We start from the raw sequence: 15,753 nt of genomic DNA on the forward strand, positions 1-15,753 counted from the left end.
CATCTCATTGAGAGAATAATTGGCTTAAATTAATCTTTGAATAGCTATGTAATCTAGGACCCATATATTAGTGGAAATACAGTAAGAGAAGTACTTGGCTGGTTCAGAAGTACCTGTATATTTGGTTGCCCCCAGATTCATGAGGAGAAGCTCCTCTACTGGAATATGGCTGTTCGAGACTTCAGTATCCTCATCAACCTAATAAAGGTGAGTGAGTGTGTAGCCTCCTTGACCCACCTCGCCAGCTAAATACAGAAACCAAGAAGGGTCCTGGCTTCCAAAATGGACTCTCCCTGCTCGTTTCCCCTCCCTTCCTTGGGGGACCTGTTCTCACTTGTCTTCTTTCCTTGACCCTCAGCCCATCCTGGATAACCCCTTCTATCCCTAGGTGGTATCTTTTTCCTTCTCTTCCTTTCTCCATCCGTGTCTGTGCCACAATACTATTTAATGGCTCTCACCTTGTCTTGGGTCCTCTGTGACCCAAGCACATTCCCACTCTTTCTTCCAACCCTGAATGCCTTCTTTATCCCTCAAACACACACTGTACTCTAACCCAATCCATGATTTTGCTAGGCTATTCTCCCAGCTCAGAATATCATTCTCTTTCCTTTCCACCTCTCATCCATCTTCCTTAAGGCTTCACATCAAGGTTTGGACTTCTATAATGCCATCTTCTTTTTTCTTTTTTTTAAGGTTTTATTTATTTATTTATTTATTTAATTGAGAGAGTGAGAGAGAGCATGAGAAGGGAGGAGGTCACAGAGAGAAGCAGACTCCTCGCTAAGCTGGGAGCCCTATGTGGGACTTGATCCAGGACCCCAGGATCATGACTTAACCAACTGAGCCACCCAGGCACCCTATAATGCCATCTTCTTAATACCCTGTTAGAATCAATTTCTTACTCTTCTTTGCTTCCCTAATTCCTTTTTTTTGAACCTCAGTGATAGTGATTACTTTATTTTGTTTCATAATTAATTTATTTGTTGACATGCCTGCTTCATTTTAGAATTCTCTATGACACCAAGAGCTGTACTGTGCACAATGGGGAAGAGGCGGGGGGTGCTGAAAGGAGCAGACCTCAGCTTTGGTTTCTTATCTTTTGTGTCTCCAGGTATTTGATAGCCGTCCTGTTCTACATGTATGTTTGAAGGTGAGAGGTTGACCTGGTCCTCTTTAGTATCTATTCTTCTGTGGATCTTTCTACAAATGGCCTCAGCTGAAAGGGGTTGCTTAATACTTTGCCCTACAAGCCAGAGTTTTCAGAATCTGTGTTAACAGGTGGTCATTTAAAAAAGACAGTGGATATATTTTTTTCCCACACTGGTGGGATGACTAGTGTGGGAAAACTTTTCCTCTGAGTCTGAAAACTTTTGGTCTGAGTCTGAGAACTATGGGGAGTTGCTTCGGGACAGCTGACTTCAGGAGCAGTAGTCACTCGTTGCCATTCCTTCCCAGGCAAGAGGGAGGAAGGAGTGGTAGGTGATTCCTCTTTTTATTATTTTACTTTATTTTATTTATTTATATATTTTTAAAATGTTTACTTTTTAAATATTTTTTAAGATTTATTTATTGGACAGAGAGAGATCACAAGTAGGAAGAGAGGCAGACGGGGGCAGGGGAAGCAGGCTCCCCGCCGAGCAGAGAGCCCAATGCAGGGCTCCATCCCAGGACCCTGAGATCATGACCTGAGCTGAAGGCAGAGGCTTAACCCACTGAGCCACCCAGGAACCCCTATTTTATTTATTTTTAAAGATTTATTTGAGAGCGAGAAAGAGCATGCACACACGCAGGGCGGAAAGGCAGAGGGAAAGGGAGAGAGTTTTAACTAGACCCCACTCTGAGTGTGGGGCCTGATGCAGGGTTCGAGCTCATGACCCTGAGATCATGAGCTGAACTGAAATCAAGATTTGAGATTTGGATGCTTACCTGACTGTGCTACCCAGGCACCCCTGATTCCTCTTTTTAAAGCCCATGGCTGGCCTCATGAATGTGGAAGCTGGTATCCCAATAATCTCCCAACTTCTCTCCCAAAGAGAGAGTCCAGATTAGGCCTAGATTTGATGTTGGGTTAGGAGTTAGGGTATGTTGTGAGGAGAATGTGTCTTTCGATCTCCTTATGGTTCCTTCAAGTAGATGGCTCCCCGTCTTGTTACCCCTGGCTCCTCTCTTCTTTACTCCACCCTGGAAGATGAGTGAGTAGGGGTAGTGATTTACCTGATTAGTAAATTTGGCAGTTGGTTATATGCTTCCTCAGCTCTACACAGTTTTTCCTTTGGGAAGTAAGTGGTTCTCTGACAGCTGGTCCACCTGTTTTCTATGCCCCCTTTCTTATAGTGAGCAAGGTCTCTGCCCATTGGCTCTGTCTAGGGTAGAAAAGTCTGCCTAACTCTGAGGTTTAGTTAACAGGCCCATTTAGTTTTTGCATTAAGCTTATGTTCTCCAAATTAACCTTTTGGACTCTTCCCAATTTATTTCTTATATATATAAATAAGAAAAGAAAACTCCGGGGCTGGGTGATGCTCTGCTTCCTGAGGTAGGAGCCCTTCATGTGAAAGACCTCAGTAGAGGTCATCACCAGTTGTCTCTCCTCTTCTTCAGTATGGGCGCCTCTTTGTGGAAGCATTTCTGAAGCAGTGTATGCCGCTCCTCGACTTCAGTTTTAGAAAACACCGGGTAAGAACTGAGCTCATAGAAGAAAGATGTGCTCTGTACAGTTACTTAGAAGATCTATCCATAGTGGCTTATAGGCTAGGAGTGTGGGCAATTCCCTTGCCCAGGTTCTGGGCCACAATTCTACTCTGGCTCCTTTGGTCCACTTCCCCTATCACCAGAGATGCCCATAGTGGACTGAATATTCCAAAGTAGGCTGAACTTCAGATACACTCTGATTAAACCCACCCTTCTACTTCTATATGGGATCTGAGGGTTGTCACTCCTTTTAGCTGGATTTTGTTGTCTTGTTACACTCCCAGGACCTCACATATCAGCATGTCATTTGCTTATTCCTTTGCACTTATCTAGGTCTACCCTCAGGAATAATAACAACAATAATAATAATCATCCCATTTGTGTCATAAACTCTTTGCTATTTTAATGGGTAGTCTTTTTTAACATGCAGAATTTTTTTTTTAAGATTTTTTTTTATAAAGATTTTATTTATTTGACAGAGAGATCACAAGTAGGCAAGAGAGGCAGGCAGAGAGAGAGAGGGAGGCAGTCTCCCTGCTGAGCAGAAAGCCCGATGCAGGGCTTGATCCCAGGACCCTGAGATCATGACCTGAGCTGAAGGCAGAGGCTTAACCCAATGAGCCACCCAGGTGCCCCTAAAGATTTTATTTATTCATTAGAGAGAGCACGAGCAGGGGGAGTGGCAGGGAGAGATGAAGAGGGAGAAGCCGACTCCCCACTGAGCAGGGAGCCTGATGCAGGTCTTGATCCCAGGACTCTGAGATCATGACTTGAGCCAAAGTCAGATGCTTAACTGAGCCACCAGGTGCTCCTGTAATAGGTAGTCTAGAGAGGTTTTTTTGGCCAAGTGAGATCCAGGGTTATAGTAGTAAAATAAAGATAGAAACAAAGGTGATGATTTCTTACACATATTTAGCAAGTTTGCAAGACAGTCTCACAGTGTTTGTTGGTGCTGGTTCCTCATAATCTAGAAAGAGAAAGGGGGGGATAACTAGTTAGCCCTAGCTTCGAGGGCCAAATTGAGATGATTGCTAATACACAGTTGGAACTTATGGAGTTTATCCTCTTTGGAGCGCTTGGTTGCATCTAAAATGAAATGAGAGCATTTAATATGGCATTTGTAATATGGTTGGTTGTAGGAGGATGTTCTGAGCTTACTGGAAACCTTCCAGCTGGATACGAGGCTGCTTCATCACCTGTGTGGGCATTCCAAGGTAAGAAGGAAAGTAGGTCATGGCACCAGCCCACCTGTTGGCTTAATCTGCTGTGTGATTAGGAGATCTACAGGCTCCAGTTCCTTCTCCTTTTTAACCCTTCTTTAGTCTTTGTTTTTGAGACCATCTGTCTAAAGGCAGTTTAATTCAGAGTGGTCAGATCCTTAGTTGCTAGTTGAAATTGGGCAGTCATGTAGAGGGCAGTTTCTGCATCTAAAGTTTGACTCAAACTCCGTACCACTCTTTCCTCTAAAGCTTCTCTTTGGTGAGAGAGAGAGAGAATGTTGGTGGACGTGTTGCTTCTATAAAGTACTCTGGGTGGGAGGAATATTATGTAAGTGATGAATCTCTGCTAGAGACAAGAGGTGGTTCTAAAACCAGCCATATTCAAAGCTTTTCAGCTGTACTATTTACTTGTCAAGGAACACATCTGTCTCTTGTGAGAACATTTTACCATTAGAGGATTTTTCCACTTAAAGCCTACAGTTGAACCGTTGTCACTTTTTGTCTGAAGAAACACAGAACCATAGAGCTCTGTAGTTATGGGCAAACCAAATTCTTTCTCAGTCCAGTTTCTATTGCTCTCTTCCTCCCCAGTTCTAACTTTAGAAGTTGCTAAACAGGGGAATTTTAAGAACCCCTAGCTAAATAGGGATACTCTGTTGTTTAATATCAGTATAATACATTTTCAAGAATATTTCATGTAAATTCATTGATAATTGGTCAAGAAGAGGTTATGAAGGACCTAAGGTGTTGGTCATATGTTCTCTAGACTCTTTTATCTTGAAGGAGAGCTTCCATTCTCTTCAGAGTATTCTGCCAAACTACTATTTAATGGAACAGGTCTCAGGCCTATACTGGGAGGACTTATGCTCTTATTCAGTGTTCAGGATATCAGGGAACTCAGAAGTTTCTATATAGGAATGTGAAAGCATAATGATAAATCCAGATGAGTTGGTGCATTTGTTTCCATTTAGATTCACCAGGACACGAAACTCACCAAACATGTGCCCTTGCTCAAAAAGACCCTGGAGCTTTTAGTTTGCAGAGTGAAAGCCATGCTTATCTTCAACAATTGCAGGGAGGCTTTCTGGCTGGGCAACCTCAAAAATCGGGACTTGCAGGTAAGCCTAGGGCCCAGCCCAAGATAATCTATTCCCACTCTCTGTGAGAGCATCAGAAGTATGTCAAGGAGGTCAGCTAAGCCTTGTTCTCTCTAAAAGACTGCCTTTCTCTTAAGGCTGTGGCCATTTAGCTCTTAAAATTAGGTCTTAGTCATGGGTTCTACCCCTCCTCCTAGCCATACCACTATAACAACAAGGCCTCAGAGATAGAAGAGGCAGATCAATAAAACCTCTCTCCTTGGCCAGAGTGGGCTCCTGCTGTAAGTACTACTGAGGGTAGATTCATAATAACATTTGTTTATGTGGACAGACTTTTTAAAAAATTATTTTGGGTCTTTTTCTGAAACACTCTGTCTTATTTCTGAAATTATTCTCTGCCTAATTTTAACAAATAAACATTTCTAAGGTCCTTGAACTGTCTGGCTAAAATCTTCTATGGCTTAGAATACTGCTTTGGAGTTTTAGCAATTTTCTTTTCTTTTCTTTTTTAAAAATATTTTATTTTTTTATTTATTTTAAAGAGATAGAAAGCACACAAGCAGGGGGAGTAGCAGGCAGAGAGAGGGAGAAGGAGAAGCAGACTTCCCAGTGAGTAGGGAGTCTGATGTGGGGCTCAATCCCAGGACCCTGAGATTGTGACCTGAGCTGACGGCAGACGCTTAACGACTGAGCCACCCAGGCGCCCTGAGTTTTAGCAATTTTCATATAGAATCCAAGCCCTTCTCATTCATGTTTATAATAGCTGAGGGGCTTATAATCTTATATATGAAAGGAATAGCACCCTGGAGACTTAGTTTCCTTTCTTCACATTTGCTCTATGAGATATTATTTCCACAATACTATTAAACAAAGTACTGTAATAAAACAATACTGTTGTTTCCATGAGAAAACTAAACCTTAAAGGTGTTAAGTAACTTACCTAAAGTCATTCAGCAATAAGTGAGAAGTGCCAGGGTTTGAGTCCAAACTGAAATGATACAAAGCTGATGTTCTTTTTTTTTTTTTAAGATTTTATTTATTTATTTGACAGAGAGAAATCACAAGTAGATGGAGAGGCAGGCAGAGAGAGAGAGAGGGAAGCAGGCTCTCTGCTGAGCAGAGAGCCCGATGCGGGACTCGATCCCAGGACTCCGAGATCATGACCCGAGCCGAAGGCAGCGGCTTAACCCACTGAGCCACCCAGGCGCCCCCAAAGCTGATGTTCTTAAACCACTTTGTATACTATCTTTCAGCCTCAACATGGCCATTTGTAGTTGGTGTATTGGTGGTCATGTACTTTAAGGTCTTTGGGAAATCTCAACAGTACTCAACATTTACTGAAAGAGTCACCAATATACCCTGGCCTTGTAACATCTAGTATGATACTAGAATACAACAGTGGACTAGTTGCAAAACTACATATTCTATTAGTCCCACACATATCTCAGAAACCTTGGGTTGATTATCACTTCTCTAGGTGCTAGATCACAGGTTGATGTCTGTGTTTGACCATGTAGAATGCCTATAATATTATCTTTCATTGCCTGTAAACTAAGCCTTTCTCCTCTTGAGACCCCAAATATGATAATTATAACCCACCATTTGTCTTGGCCCATTCACATTTAGGGTGAAGAGATTATGTCCCAGAACTCCGAGGAAAGTGAGGATGATACAGCATCCCAGGTCTCCAAGAGCAAAGCAACGGAGGTATCTCTGCATAAGTGTGCAATGGCTTGTTGCATTTTGTTACTTATTCTAAGTCAGTAGAAAGTATAGAACTTTTACTGCTAATTTTTTATTTAAGTTTACTTATTTATTTTAGTTATCTCTACACTGTACCTGGGGCTTGAACTGAGATCAAAAGTTACCTGTCCTTCCAGCTGAGCCAGCCAGGCACCCCTCCCTACTTATGTTTATAATCTGTGCCCATCTCCATTCTCTCCAGAAAAACTTCTGTTTTTATATGAATTCTTTGGGGGCCAGAAGAGTATCTCAAGTTGTGGCATATGTTACAGAGTTAAAAATTCCCTTTCGTTATTCATATTAAATTCATATCTGAAATAATTTTAGAGGGGAGAAAAGGTTGAATGTTCTCTGAGTACTGAGAATAAGTTAAAACATTTAAATATGTGGTTTGAATACATAAAATAGAAATATAAATGCATTTGGTGAAAGCATAGAATCAAAAGCTGCATTCACTAGGGACTATACTAGAGTATAGAGTAAGGGTCCTTGTTCTTTTCTGGGCCACTTTCAAGACTTTGAAGAAAGCTGTAGGAAAATGTATTATGTTTTAAAAATTCTCTTTAAATTTACATGGGTTTTGGACACCAAGAAGCTCAGATTTAAGAACCCCTGCTGTGAAGCCTCTCTACAATGCAGTTTGAGGCTAATGCAGAAAGATCATTTAGCATGAAAAATACTTTTATTATTTATATAGTATATACCTCTACCTTGTTCTCATTAAAAATTTTTGAAGCAGATGGTACTCTGGTAAGCAAACCTCCCAGGTTAGAGTTGCAAACCAAAGGATTTTATGCTAAATTCCTTATTGAGATATACCAGAATTCTTAATTTAGCAAACATTTCATTCTGTATTGAGTGGAAGACAATGGCTTATTTAAAAATCATGTGAATTTGGTTCAGTTGCAGAATGTTATAGGTCAGTATCACAGTGACCTCCCTCCATGGTCATGATACAAGAAAAATGGGCACGTTTCAGTTATTTTTAGAAAAAATGAGTGGCTTAACAGCTATCATTGGTTTTAACAGTGATACAGTACAGTTATAAATCCTGTGGGAGCAGTATTGTAATATATGGGGACACCTAGATGACCTAAAATATCTAATTATCCTTTGCCCCTTAGGATGGTGAAGAAGATGAAGTAAGTGATGGAGAAAAGGAGCAAGACAGTGAGGAGAGTGATGGTGACTCCGATTAGACCGCAGAGAGATGGATGCCTGTTCTCCATCTCTGCTAGACTCTTTTGTGTTCAGGGTTTGAAATCTGGTATCTATCTTCCTTACTGGAAGCATCCTGTTCTGTCATTACAAGAGTGGGCTTTACTGAATCACCTTAATTGTGAATTTCATAGGTCATCTAACATCATCAGAGACCCTGGCTCAGGATTCCACTGTAGCATTACTTACCTGTCTGGGCAAATGTGGTGGTGCTTTGCTGTGGAATACTCACGATTCTGGTCTTTGAGAGCTAGTTTTGAAACTTAGAATTTAGGATTGTACCAGTTTTACAAATAAATTCTGTTTTAAGTTCTGCCTCAACTACCTCATTCCTCTTTCTGAATTTTCTTCATCAATCAGGAATTACATGGAATTCAGCTAGGATTTGTGCAGAGAAGTAATGGGACCTGGTGCCAACACATCAGTTCTACCAATTAAAATCATGTTTCCTGTTCTAAAGATCGTCTTTATTTGAGATAAGATCTTTGTGATATTTTTGAAGGAATGACAAATTTCTGGTCAATGCCCAAAGAAAGTCCAAAAGGATAATTCTGGCTGCTTTAAAAAATTTTTTTGGTCATGTAGATGTAAGATAAAAAGGGAAAAGTCACCATCAAACTTGTGTTGACTTTGTATATATGTTTATTTCCACATTATTCTGAGTTACACCTATAGATTTGTTAGAACAGTGCTAAAATGCGGAGCTCTCTTGTGTTCTGCCAGAAAGCCCAGTTTCATTGCTGCTTCCAAGTTCTTTCTTACCAGGCTATAAATATTCTTTAATATTTGCTAATATTACTACCCACTTTTGTACTCCAGTGTTACTAGGATGTGGTTGGTTAGGGGTTTTGGTTGTTGATTTGGTGGGGGAGATCATTTGCTTTGTTTTTTATTATTTTTTTAATCCTTGACCTGTCTGTATATTTTTGACCCCTTCATCCTCATGTACATGGAAAGCCATAATCTCCTTCCTTGACACCCTTTGTTTCCCCATCTCATTGTGGTCTTCGATGTTTAAGTGAGTTCACACTAGGCTCATTGGTTTATATGGTTTAATGGTTCTTTCTCACATGTACATGTCAACACTAGTTTGACTCTCTTTTAAATGTTGTTCAGCTTTACAGTGGAAATGTTCTCCTTTGCTCTGTCACTGGCCTTTGGGCGGGGCAGGGGGGGTGGCATAGGAGTTCCTGAATTGTCACTGCTTGACAGAAAAGCAAGATGGCTCTAGTGATGTCAGTTTCCTTTACATGGACAGGTTTCTGTAAGCTTCAGGCACGTAGCATAGGACATGATATGAGGAAGAGGAATCCGATTGGAACCCTTTACTTGGAGTGTTGCAAGGCAAAGGTGCACTTCTTGTATGTTGCATACAGTAAGAGGATAGAGCGCAGCATCTGTTTGCACATGGTCACTGTCATCTGAATCTGAGGTTCCTTAAGTCCAGTAGGCCACTGGTTCTCCCGGCTGATGATTTTGCAAAAGGCTGATTTATCTGAAACTCTGAAGGTCCCAGTCCATTTTGGTGGCTGAGCTGTGATGACCCTGCCGAACACGGAATCCACTCCACTGAGACGGACAGGCTGGGGCTTTCTGACCAGCCCTTTCTTGTTGTTCATGGTTCGGAGCTCTGATGTGTGGCAGGGCAACTTGGGACTTACTCCAGGCTCCAGAAATGGGCTGTCTAGAACTAGAGTGACCTCTTGAAAGCACAACTGCACTTCAAGGTCAGAAGGGGTATGTGGGAAGCAGGGGGAAGCCCTAAAGGGATGCTTTGAAGAAGGTGTAGGTGTTGTGTGCCGCAGCCATTGGAAGCTCTCATCCAGTGGGGTCCATGGTGACCAGAGCTGGTATCCTGCCATTGACAGTCCTAAAGAAGAGGAATCAGAACATGGAATTTCCCTAGCATGGTTTTGGTGAGGGCACGGCCATTTAAATTCTCATTTGTTTCATTATTGACTTTAACTTACTTTGTAGTTCTCATTAACAGATTCCAATAGATGTTAAGGGCACTAGTAATTCGATAAAGGGCATTAGTGGTTGGTAACAAGTATTGAATCTGGCAACTGCTATGTGTACTGAAACTTTATTGAATCTAATCACAAGCCTCTGAAGTTAGGTTTTAACCTATTTTACAGGTGAGGAAATGGATTTGTCCCAAGCGGAATATCCCAGTTCACTAATAGGACATATGCTGTGTTGATAACTACTAAAGGTAGAATCTACACCTCTGAGGTGGCAGAGGCTGCTGGCACTTCATGATGAGACATTATTTGTGGCTAGAAGCTCAGAAAAGCCATGTCTTGCCAAATATTGTGACTCTAATTCCTGGTACTTTATACCAGTGGTCCTCAAAATGTGATCCTGGCACTAGCAGCTTCAGTATCATATGGAAATGTAGAAATGCATGTTCTTGGGCCCTACCTCAGAACTACAGAATCAGAAACTGGGGGTAGAGCTTGCAATCTGCATTTGAACAAACCCTCCAGGGGATTCTGATGCACTCACAGTTTGAGAACTTATGCCATTCCTTTTAAGGAACTTAGGTTTCGTTATTAATTATGGAGACAGTTGCCTCTTGGCCCTAAAAACCCGTTGTCTGACATAGGGGCAACAGCTCTCTCAGGGCCCTGAACTACTTATGTACTACCTCAGAGGAATTACACCAGACTAGGAGGAAGAAAAGTTTCCAAAGGATGGTCTTAAAGATTTTCCTACTTCTCCTAGGTGTGTTTTGTCTTGTTTTTCATTTGTTATGGGAGAACTAGTGGTTAAGATCCTGGTTCTTACCCCCTTTGAAGAAAAAGCAAAAGGCTGGGATGATGTTTCTAACTAAAAATTTATTTAAGTAGAATTTGGATTTTCCATCATTCTACTTTAAAATTGCCAATAGATAAAAGGTTTTACTGAATTCAGAAGAAGCTAACGTTTTTTGAACACCTACCTATTATGTTAAGGGGCATAACAGTTCCCTTTTCTTTCCAGCCAAGTATATTTCTCTGCCCCTTCTCTCTTCTCCCACAAAAGGTTAACAGCAGCAGATCTGATCCCATCCCATCCAGTAATTGCCCAGGAAATGCTGTGAAAAGTTGACTCCTCCACCACAGTAAAACAGTAAAGTTCATTTTTAAAAAAGAGTTGATGTCATATCAAACCAGAAGACTTGTCCCTGACAGTGGTTAGTATAAAGGAGATTTATTGTTTTCTTTCAAATGTTATGTCTCTCCTTATCTCTACACTCCTTCACTTACTGTGTTCAAATATCTGGACTGCTTTAGGATGAGAAACTGACAATGAGGGGATGGTTATCTATTACAAGCAGGCTATGAAAGTCTTCTGATGCTTGATATTATCACCCTGAGAATACTTCCAAGATCAGGGCTCCTCTGGTACAGCACCTCAGCAAGGTGGTGTGTGAAGGGTGTTAATTTCTCAGTATATGACCAAAAAGATTATTTAATCCCAGGATCCTTTTCCTGACTCCCCTCCTAAGAGCAAATAGGGCCAGAGGCAAAAGGCTTTTTATCAAAGATCCCGCCTTAACTACTGGACAGAGCCAACCTGGGGATGAGAGAGGGCTTCTGACCCCAGACCTTTAAGCCACTTCCACCTAAAGTTTAAATAAAGACGATTCGCCCCTCTTCTCCCACTACCCGGAAATCACTGTCCTCTACTCCAAGAGGGTTTGAACCTTGGAAGTCTTCAGGCTGCTTTAATAGTTCCCAAATAGGGAACACCTTGTACTCCTGGCCAAAAAATCTTCCCTTTCATACTGTCCTCCCGTTCCAAGAAACCGAGTCCCTCGATTTCCCCACCTGGGAAAGGGGACGTAAGCGTCCAAATGCAGCTGAGGTCCTCGTGAATTGTGAACTGCGATCCTGATCCAGAGAGGCTGGAGCTGCCTGGAGTGGGGAGACTCCCCCTCCCAGCGGGAAGAAGGGGCTTGTCCCCCGGGGGTCCCTAACCGGGGGTGGGGGCCAGACAGCTCTGGCCCGAGGCGGAGGTGGCGGTGGGAGCCCGGGCCCGGTCCCACCATCCGGGCCGGGGGCTCACCTGCTGAACTCGGTGGGCCGCACGCTCCAGAGTGGCGGCCGCTGTTTCCCAGCCGCATCTTTCTCTCCACCCGGCGCCTGGCAACCGCCTTTGTGACCCAGGTCCACGGGAGGAGCCCGGGCCGCCGCGGGGGTGGGGGCTCGATGCGCCCCGCTGACAGGCTTCCGGGCCGAATTCCCCACCCCCAACTCCTTGCAACACCGGGTCCAGGCCTACACCTTCAGGCGTGCGGATTGAAATCCCTTCCTCTTCGTTCCGCCGCCCCCTCCTCACCCCGCTTCACCTGTGTGCTTTTGAGGAGTCCCAGCGGGCGGGCACGCCCACTTCAAAGGGTGTCAGGGACCTACTTGAAAGTACCCAGACTTTTAGTTAGTCTTGACTCTAAACAATGCTCAGGGGATTATTCAGGCTCAAAGGTTTCATTGCTGCATTGGAATGATCCCAGCGAAAGGAGACAATTTATAAATGCTGGCTTCTCAAGAGCAAGAAGAAAAGCACCTGTCTTCCCTTGACTAACCAAAGATCTTTTCCTGCCTCCTGTTAAACCTCAAAAAAGACAATGCCGTCCTCTTCTCACAAAGCTGAAGGCCTGACCATTTCACCATAGTGAGTGATTTGAGAACTTCCTAAGCGTCACTGCAAACAATTTCCTTGGAAGGCTGAGGGAGGAGTCTCTACCCAACTGACTTCGTATGTCTCCATGAAGTTCTTGAACCTAGGTAGGTTCATTGGGGTGAGGTTCGGAGCCAACGGCTAAGAAAGAATTCTTAAGACGTCTTTGGTGCAAAAAGGTGGTTTATTAGAGAACCGGGACTGCTGCCCCCGGGGGTGTGAGGAGTGGCTGGTTATATACATAGGAGTTGGGTATATGAGGACAAAGGGGTATTCAGAAGAGCTATTGGGGTAAAGAAGACTGTCAGGATATTGAAGGCCTGGTTACTATCAAGCCAAGGCCGCTTTCCCTCTAATGAGGCACTAACATAAAGACAATTGGGAGTCTCCTCGTGGAATGTTACATTCCTGCTATCAAGCGTCCTTGTTAGTGAGATTTGGGTTTAGAAGAAATTTAACTTTAGGGCGCCTGGGTGGCTCAGTGGGTTAGGCCGCTGCCTTCGGCTCAGGTCATGATCCCAGGGTCCTGGGATCGAGTCCCGCATCGGGCTCTCTGCTTAGCAGGGAGCCTGCTTCCTCCTCTCTCTCTGCCTGCCTCTCCGTCTACTTGTGATTTCTGCCTGTCAAATAAATAAATAAAATCTTTAAAAAAAAAAAAAAAGAAGAAATTTAACTTTATTTACTTTTCCTTCTACCTCCGCCTCCTTCAGTTTTGTTTATGGAGGGGACGGTGACATTAGGGCTTGAGGAACTGAGTTATGTGCCTCTGGAAATTGGGCTATTGATAAGGTAACTTCTTTGTTGTAAATCTCAAGGACATTTGTAAACCAAGGGAGACTCCTGCCTTGCAGGATTGTGATCTCTGCAAGTTAACTATTTGTTTTTCTTTTAGGGCAGCCAGAGGTGCCTGAGGAATGTCACACATACTACCAAGGGGAGTGGGTGGAGAGGGAGTGCAAGGTGCCAGCTTTTGCTTTGTTTTCAGCCAGACTTCTGCTCCCTCATCATCCTCTGTGCCTGGCTATCCCACAGCCTGGCAGTGTGAAGTATTTGTGGCAAGGATTAACTAATGGCCTCACCTACCCTTACCTTGTACACCCAGAAATTGCCCTTGCACTTTGCCAGCTGTAGAGCACAGAACAAATAAGAGCTGTTACCGTTTGTCTGGCTCCTTGGGAGAAGCTGAACAGGAGAGATTGGGGCCGCGGGGGTGGAGTCAGGCTAAAGATCCCGATTTGGAAGACCAGATGGTCTTGAGGCACTTGTGAAGAATTGTCAGATGCTGTGTGCCTGTGTGTGTGTGTTGCACCCTATGGAAGGAGAAGGGGAGAGTTTGGAAGCGAAGTCAGAAAATGGAAAGGGGCAGAGTGATGAGTCTTAGAAGATGCTGAAATGATTTGAATTGCAAAACTTTGTTTTCCAGTGAGTTTATTTTTATTTTCATCTCGAGTAAAAGAGACACTGTTATTTTAAAAGCAAACAAACAGTTTTTATTGCACAGTTGTGTTTTTTTTTTAAATGAAAGTCCCAAAAGCAAAATTGTATAATTAAAAGTGGTTGGATAGAGAGGGCTTAGTGCTGCTATGACAATCTGTACCACAGTCCTCTGTGCCATCTGCCAGCTTTAAGGGAGCTATTTTTGGAGATACCATTTGCTATTACCCCTGGCTCTGATACTGCAGTTCCATGGCTACCACACAGATATGGAAAACCAGAATCTCCCATACTACCCATTACTGATGACCTACAACATCAACTTTGTTTGTATCATGCAGTGCTCAACATTCTGTGTGCACTTTCCTCAGGGATTGCCACGACTGTCGTGTCATGTTTGCTCTGCCAAAAGATGATTCAGTTCTTTCAGAGCAGCTAGCAACATTGTCATGGTGCACATGCTATATCCTTAGCTGCATAAATGATGGTCCAAGTGCACATGATTGCAAAAAGATTCACATGACCACTGTTAATGCAATTGACACATTTCTTCAAGAATTTGTTCCCGGGGCGCCTGGGTGTCTCAGTGGGTTAAAGCCTCTGCTTTTGGCTCAGGTCATGATCTCAGGGTCCTGGGATCGAGCCCCGCATCGGGCTTTGCTCCGCAGGGAGTCTGCTTCCTCCTCTCTCTCTCTCTGCCTGCCTGTGATCTCTGTCAAATTAAAAAAAAAAAAAATCTTAAAGAAAGAAATAATTTGATCCCACACTGATTGTGGTACAGATTGTCATAGCAGCCATTGACAAGATTCCCCAAGTTCTGTGAAGCACATGGTAGATCTAAAGTCAAGGATCTTGTTTTCTTATGCTGAAGCAATCTGCCACCCAGAAATACTCTTTGTTGCACCAGCAACATTCCCAAAGAGCTTGCCTTTGTACCCATCATAAACAATTTCTGCAGTGAAGAACTACTATGCTGGCAAACCCATACTGAAGGTCTGCCTGACAGCAAGCTTCCTGAAGCATGTAGGAGAAAGTGCCAGAAGTCCAGAGGAATAGTCTTCATTCTGGGACAGCTCCATATCCTTGAGTTGTTTGGAATTGCAGAGGAGATCCTAGAACAGAGGTATAAGAAGTCCAGCAAAAGGAAAAGAGCTGAGCCTGACTTATCTTGTGGAAGACCATTAATCATAAAAAACAAAATGTTGGGGCTCCTGAGTGGCTCAGTGGGTTGAGCCTCTGCCTTCGGCTCAGGTCATGATCTCAGGGTCCTGGGATCGAGCCCCACATCAGGCTCTTTGCTCAGCGGAGAGCCTGCTTCCCCCTCTCTCTCTCCGCCTGCCTCTCTGTCTACTTGTGATCTCTGTCAAATAAATAAAATCTTTTAAAAAATCTTTAAAACACAAACAAACCCCCCCCCAAAAAAACAAAAATGTTGGGGCAACTGGGTGGCTCAATCAGTTAAGCAGCTGCTTTTGGCTGAGATCATGATCCCAGGGTCCTGAGATAGAGCCCCACATCAGGCTTTCTGCTCAGCAGCGAGTCGGCTTCTCCCTCTCTGTGATCTCTCTGGCTTTGAAAGAAAAAGAAAAAAAAATGTTGGATAGATATGTGTACTTAATTTTCTGCTTTCAGCATAGAAATAAAATGTAAACTGATCATGAGTGTCTGCTTTGTGAAGAGTCCAGCAC

The 15,753-nt window shown here is 43.2% G+C and overlaps 2 protein-coding genes across 5 annotated transcripts in view; one reads left to right on the top strand and one right to left on the bottom strand.

Moving 5' to 3' along the window:
- The window catches only part of FANCD2 (FA complementation group D2), a 59,229-nt gene extending 50,942 nt beyond the window's left edge, over window positions 1–8,287 (top strand). For all 4 annotated transcript variants that reach the window (XM_059390310.1, XM_059390309.1, XM_059390312.1 and 1 more), the window contains 7 exons: window positions 136–207; window positions 1,112–1,150; window positions 2,599–2,673; window positions 3,828–3,902; window positions 4,880–5,026; window positions 6,632–6,712; window positions 7,873–8,287. In XM_059390310.1, the coding sequence (XP_059246293.1) occupies window positions 136–207; window positions 1,112–1,150; window positions 2,599–2,673; window positions 3,828–3,902; window positions 4,880–5,026; window positions 6,632–6,712; window positions 7,873–7,947 (564 nt within the window). In that variant the 3' untranslated portion in view covers window positions 7,948–8,287. The remainder of the gene's footprint in view (window positions 1–135; window positions 208–1,111; window positions 1,151–2,598; window positions 2,674–3,827; window positions 3,903–4,879; window positions 5,027–6,631; window positions 6,713–7,872) is intronic.
- Window positions 8,288–9,242: 955 nt separating this feature from the next.
- FANCD2OS (FANCD2 opposite strand) lies at window positions 9,243–12,094 on the bottom strand. The gene is made up of 2 exons (XM_059387894.1): window positions 12,020–12,094; window positions 9,243–9,836 (listed from the first exon to the last, which is right to left on the bottom strand). The coding sequence occupies exons 1-2, from the start codon at window positions 12,075–12,077 to the stop codon at window positions 9,292–9,294; spliced, it is 603 nt and encodes a 200-aa protein (XP_059243877.1). The 5' UTR covers window positions 12,078–12,094; the 3' UTR covers window positions 9,243–9,291.
- Between the last annotated feature and the right edge of the window lie 3,659 nt (window positions 12,095–15,753).

The sequence above is a fragment of the Mustela nigripes genome, chromosome 2 (assembly GCF_022355385.1).
Source record: "Mustela nigripes isolate SB6536 chromosome 2, MUSNIG.SB6536, whole genome shotgun sequence".
Taxonomy (NCBI): Eukaryota; Metazoa; Chordata; class Mammalia; order Carnivora; family Mustelidae; genus Mustela; species Mustela nigripes.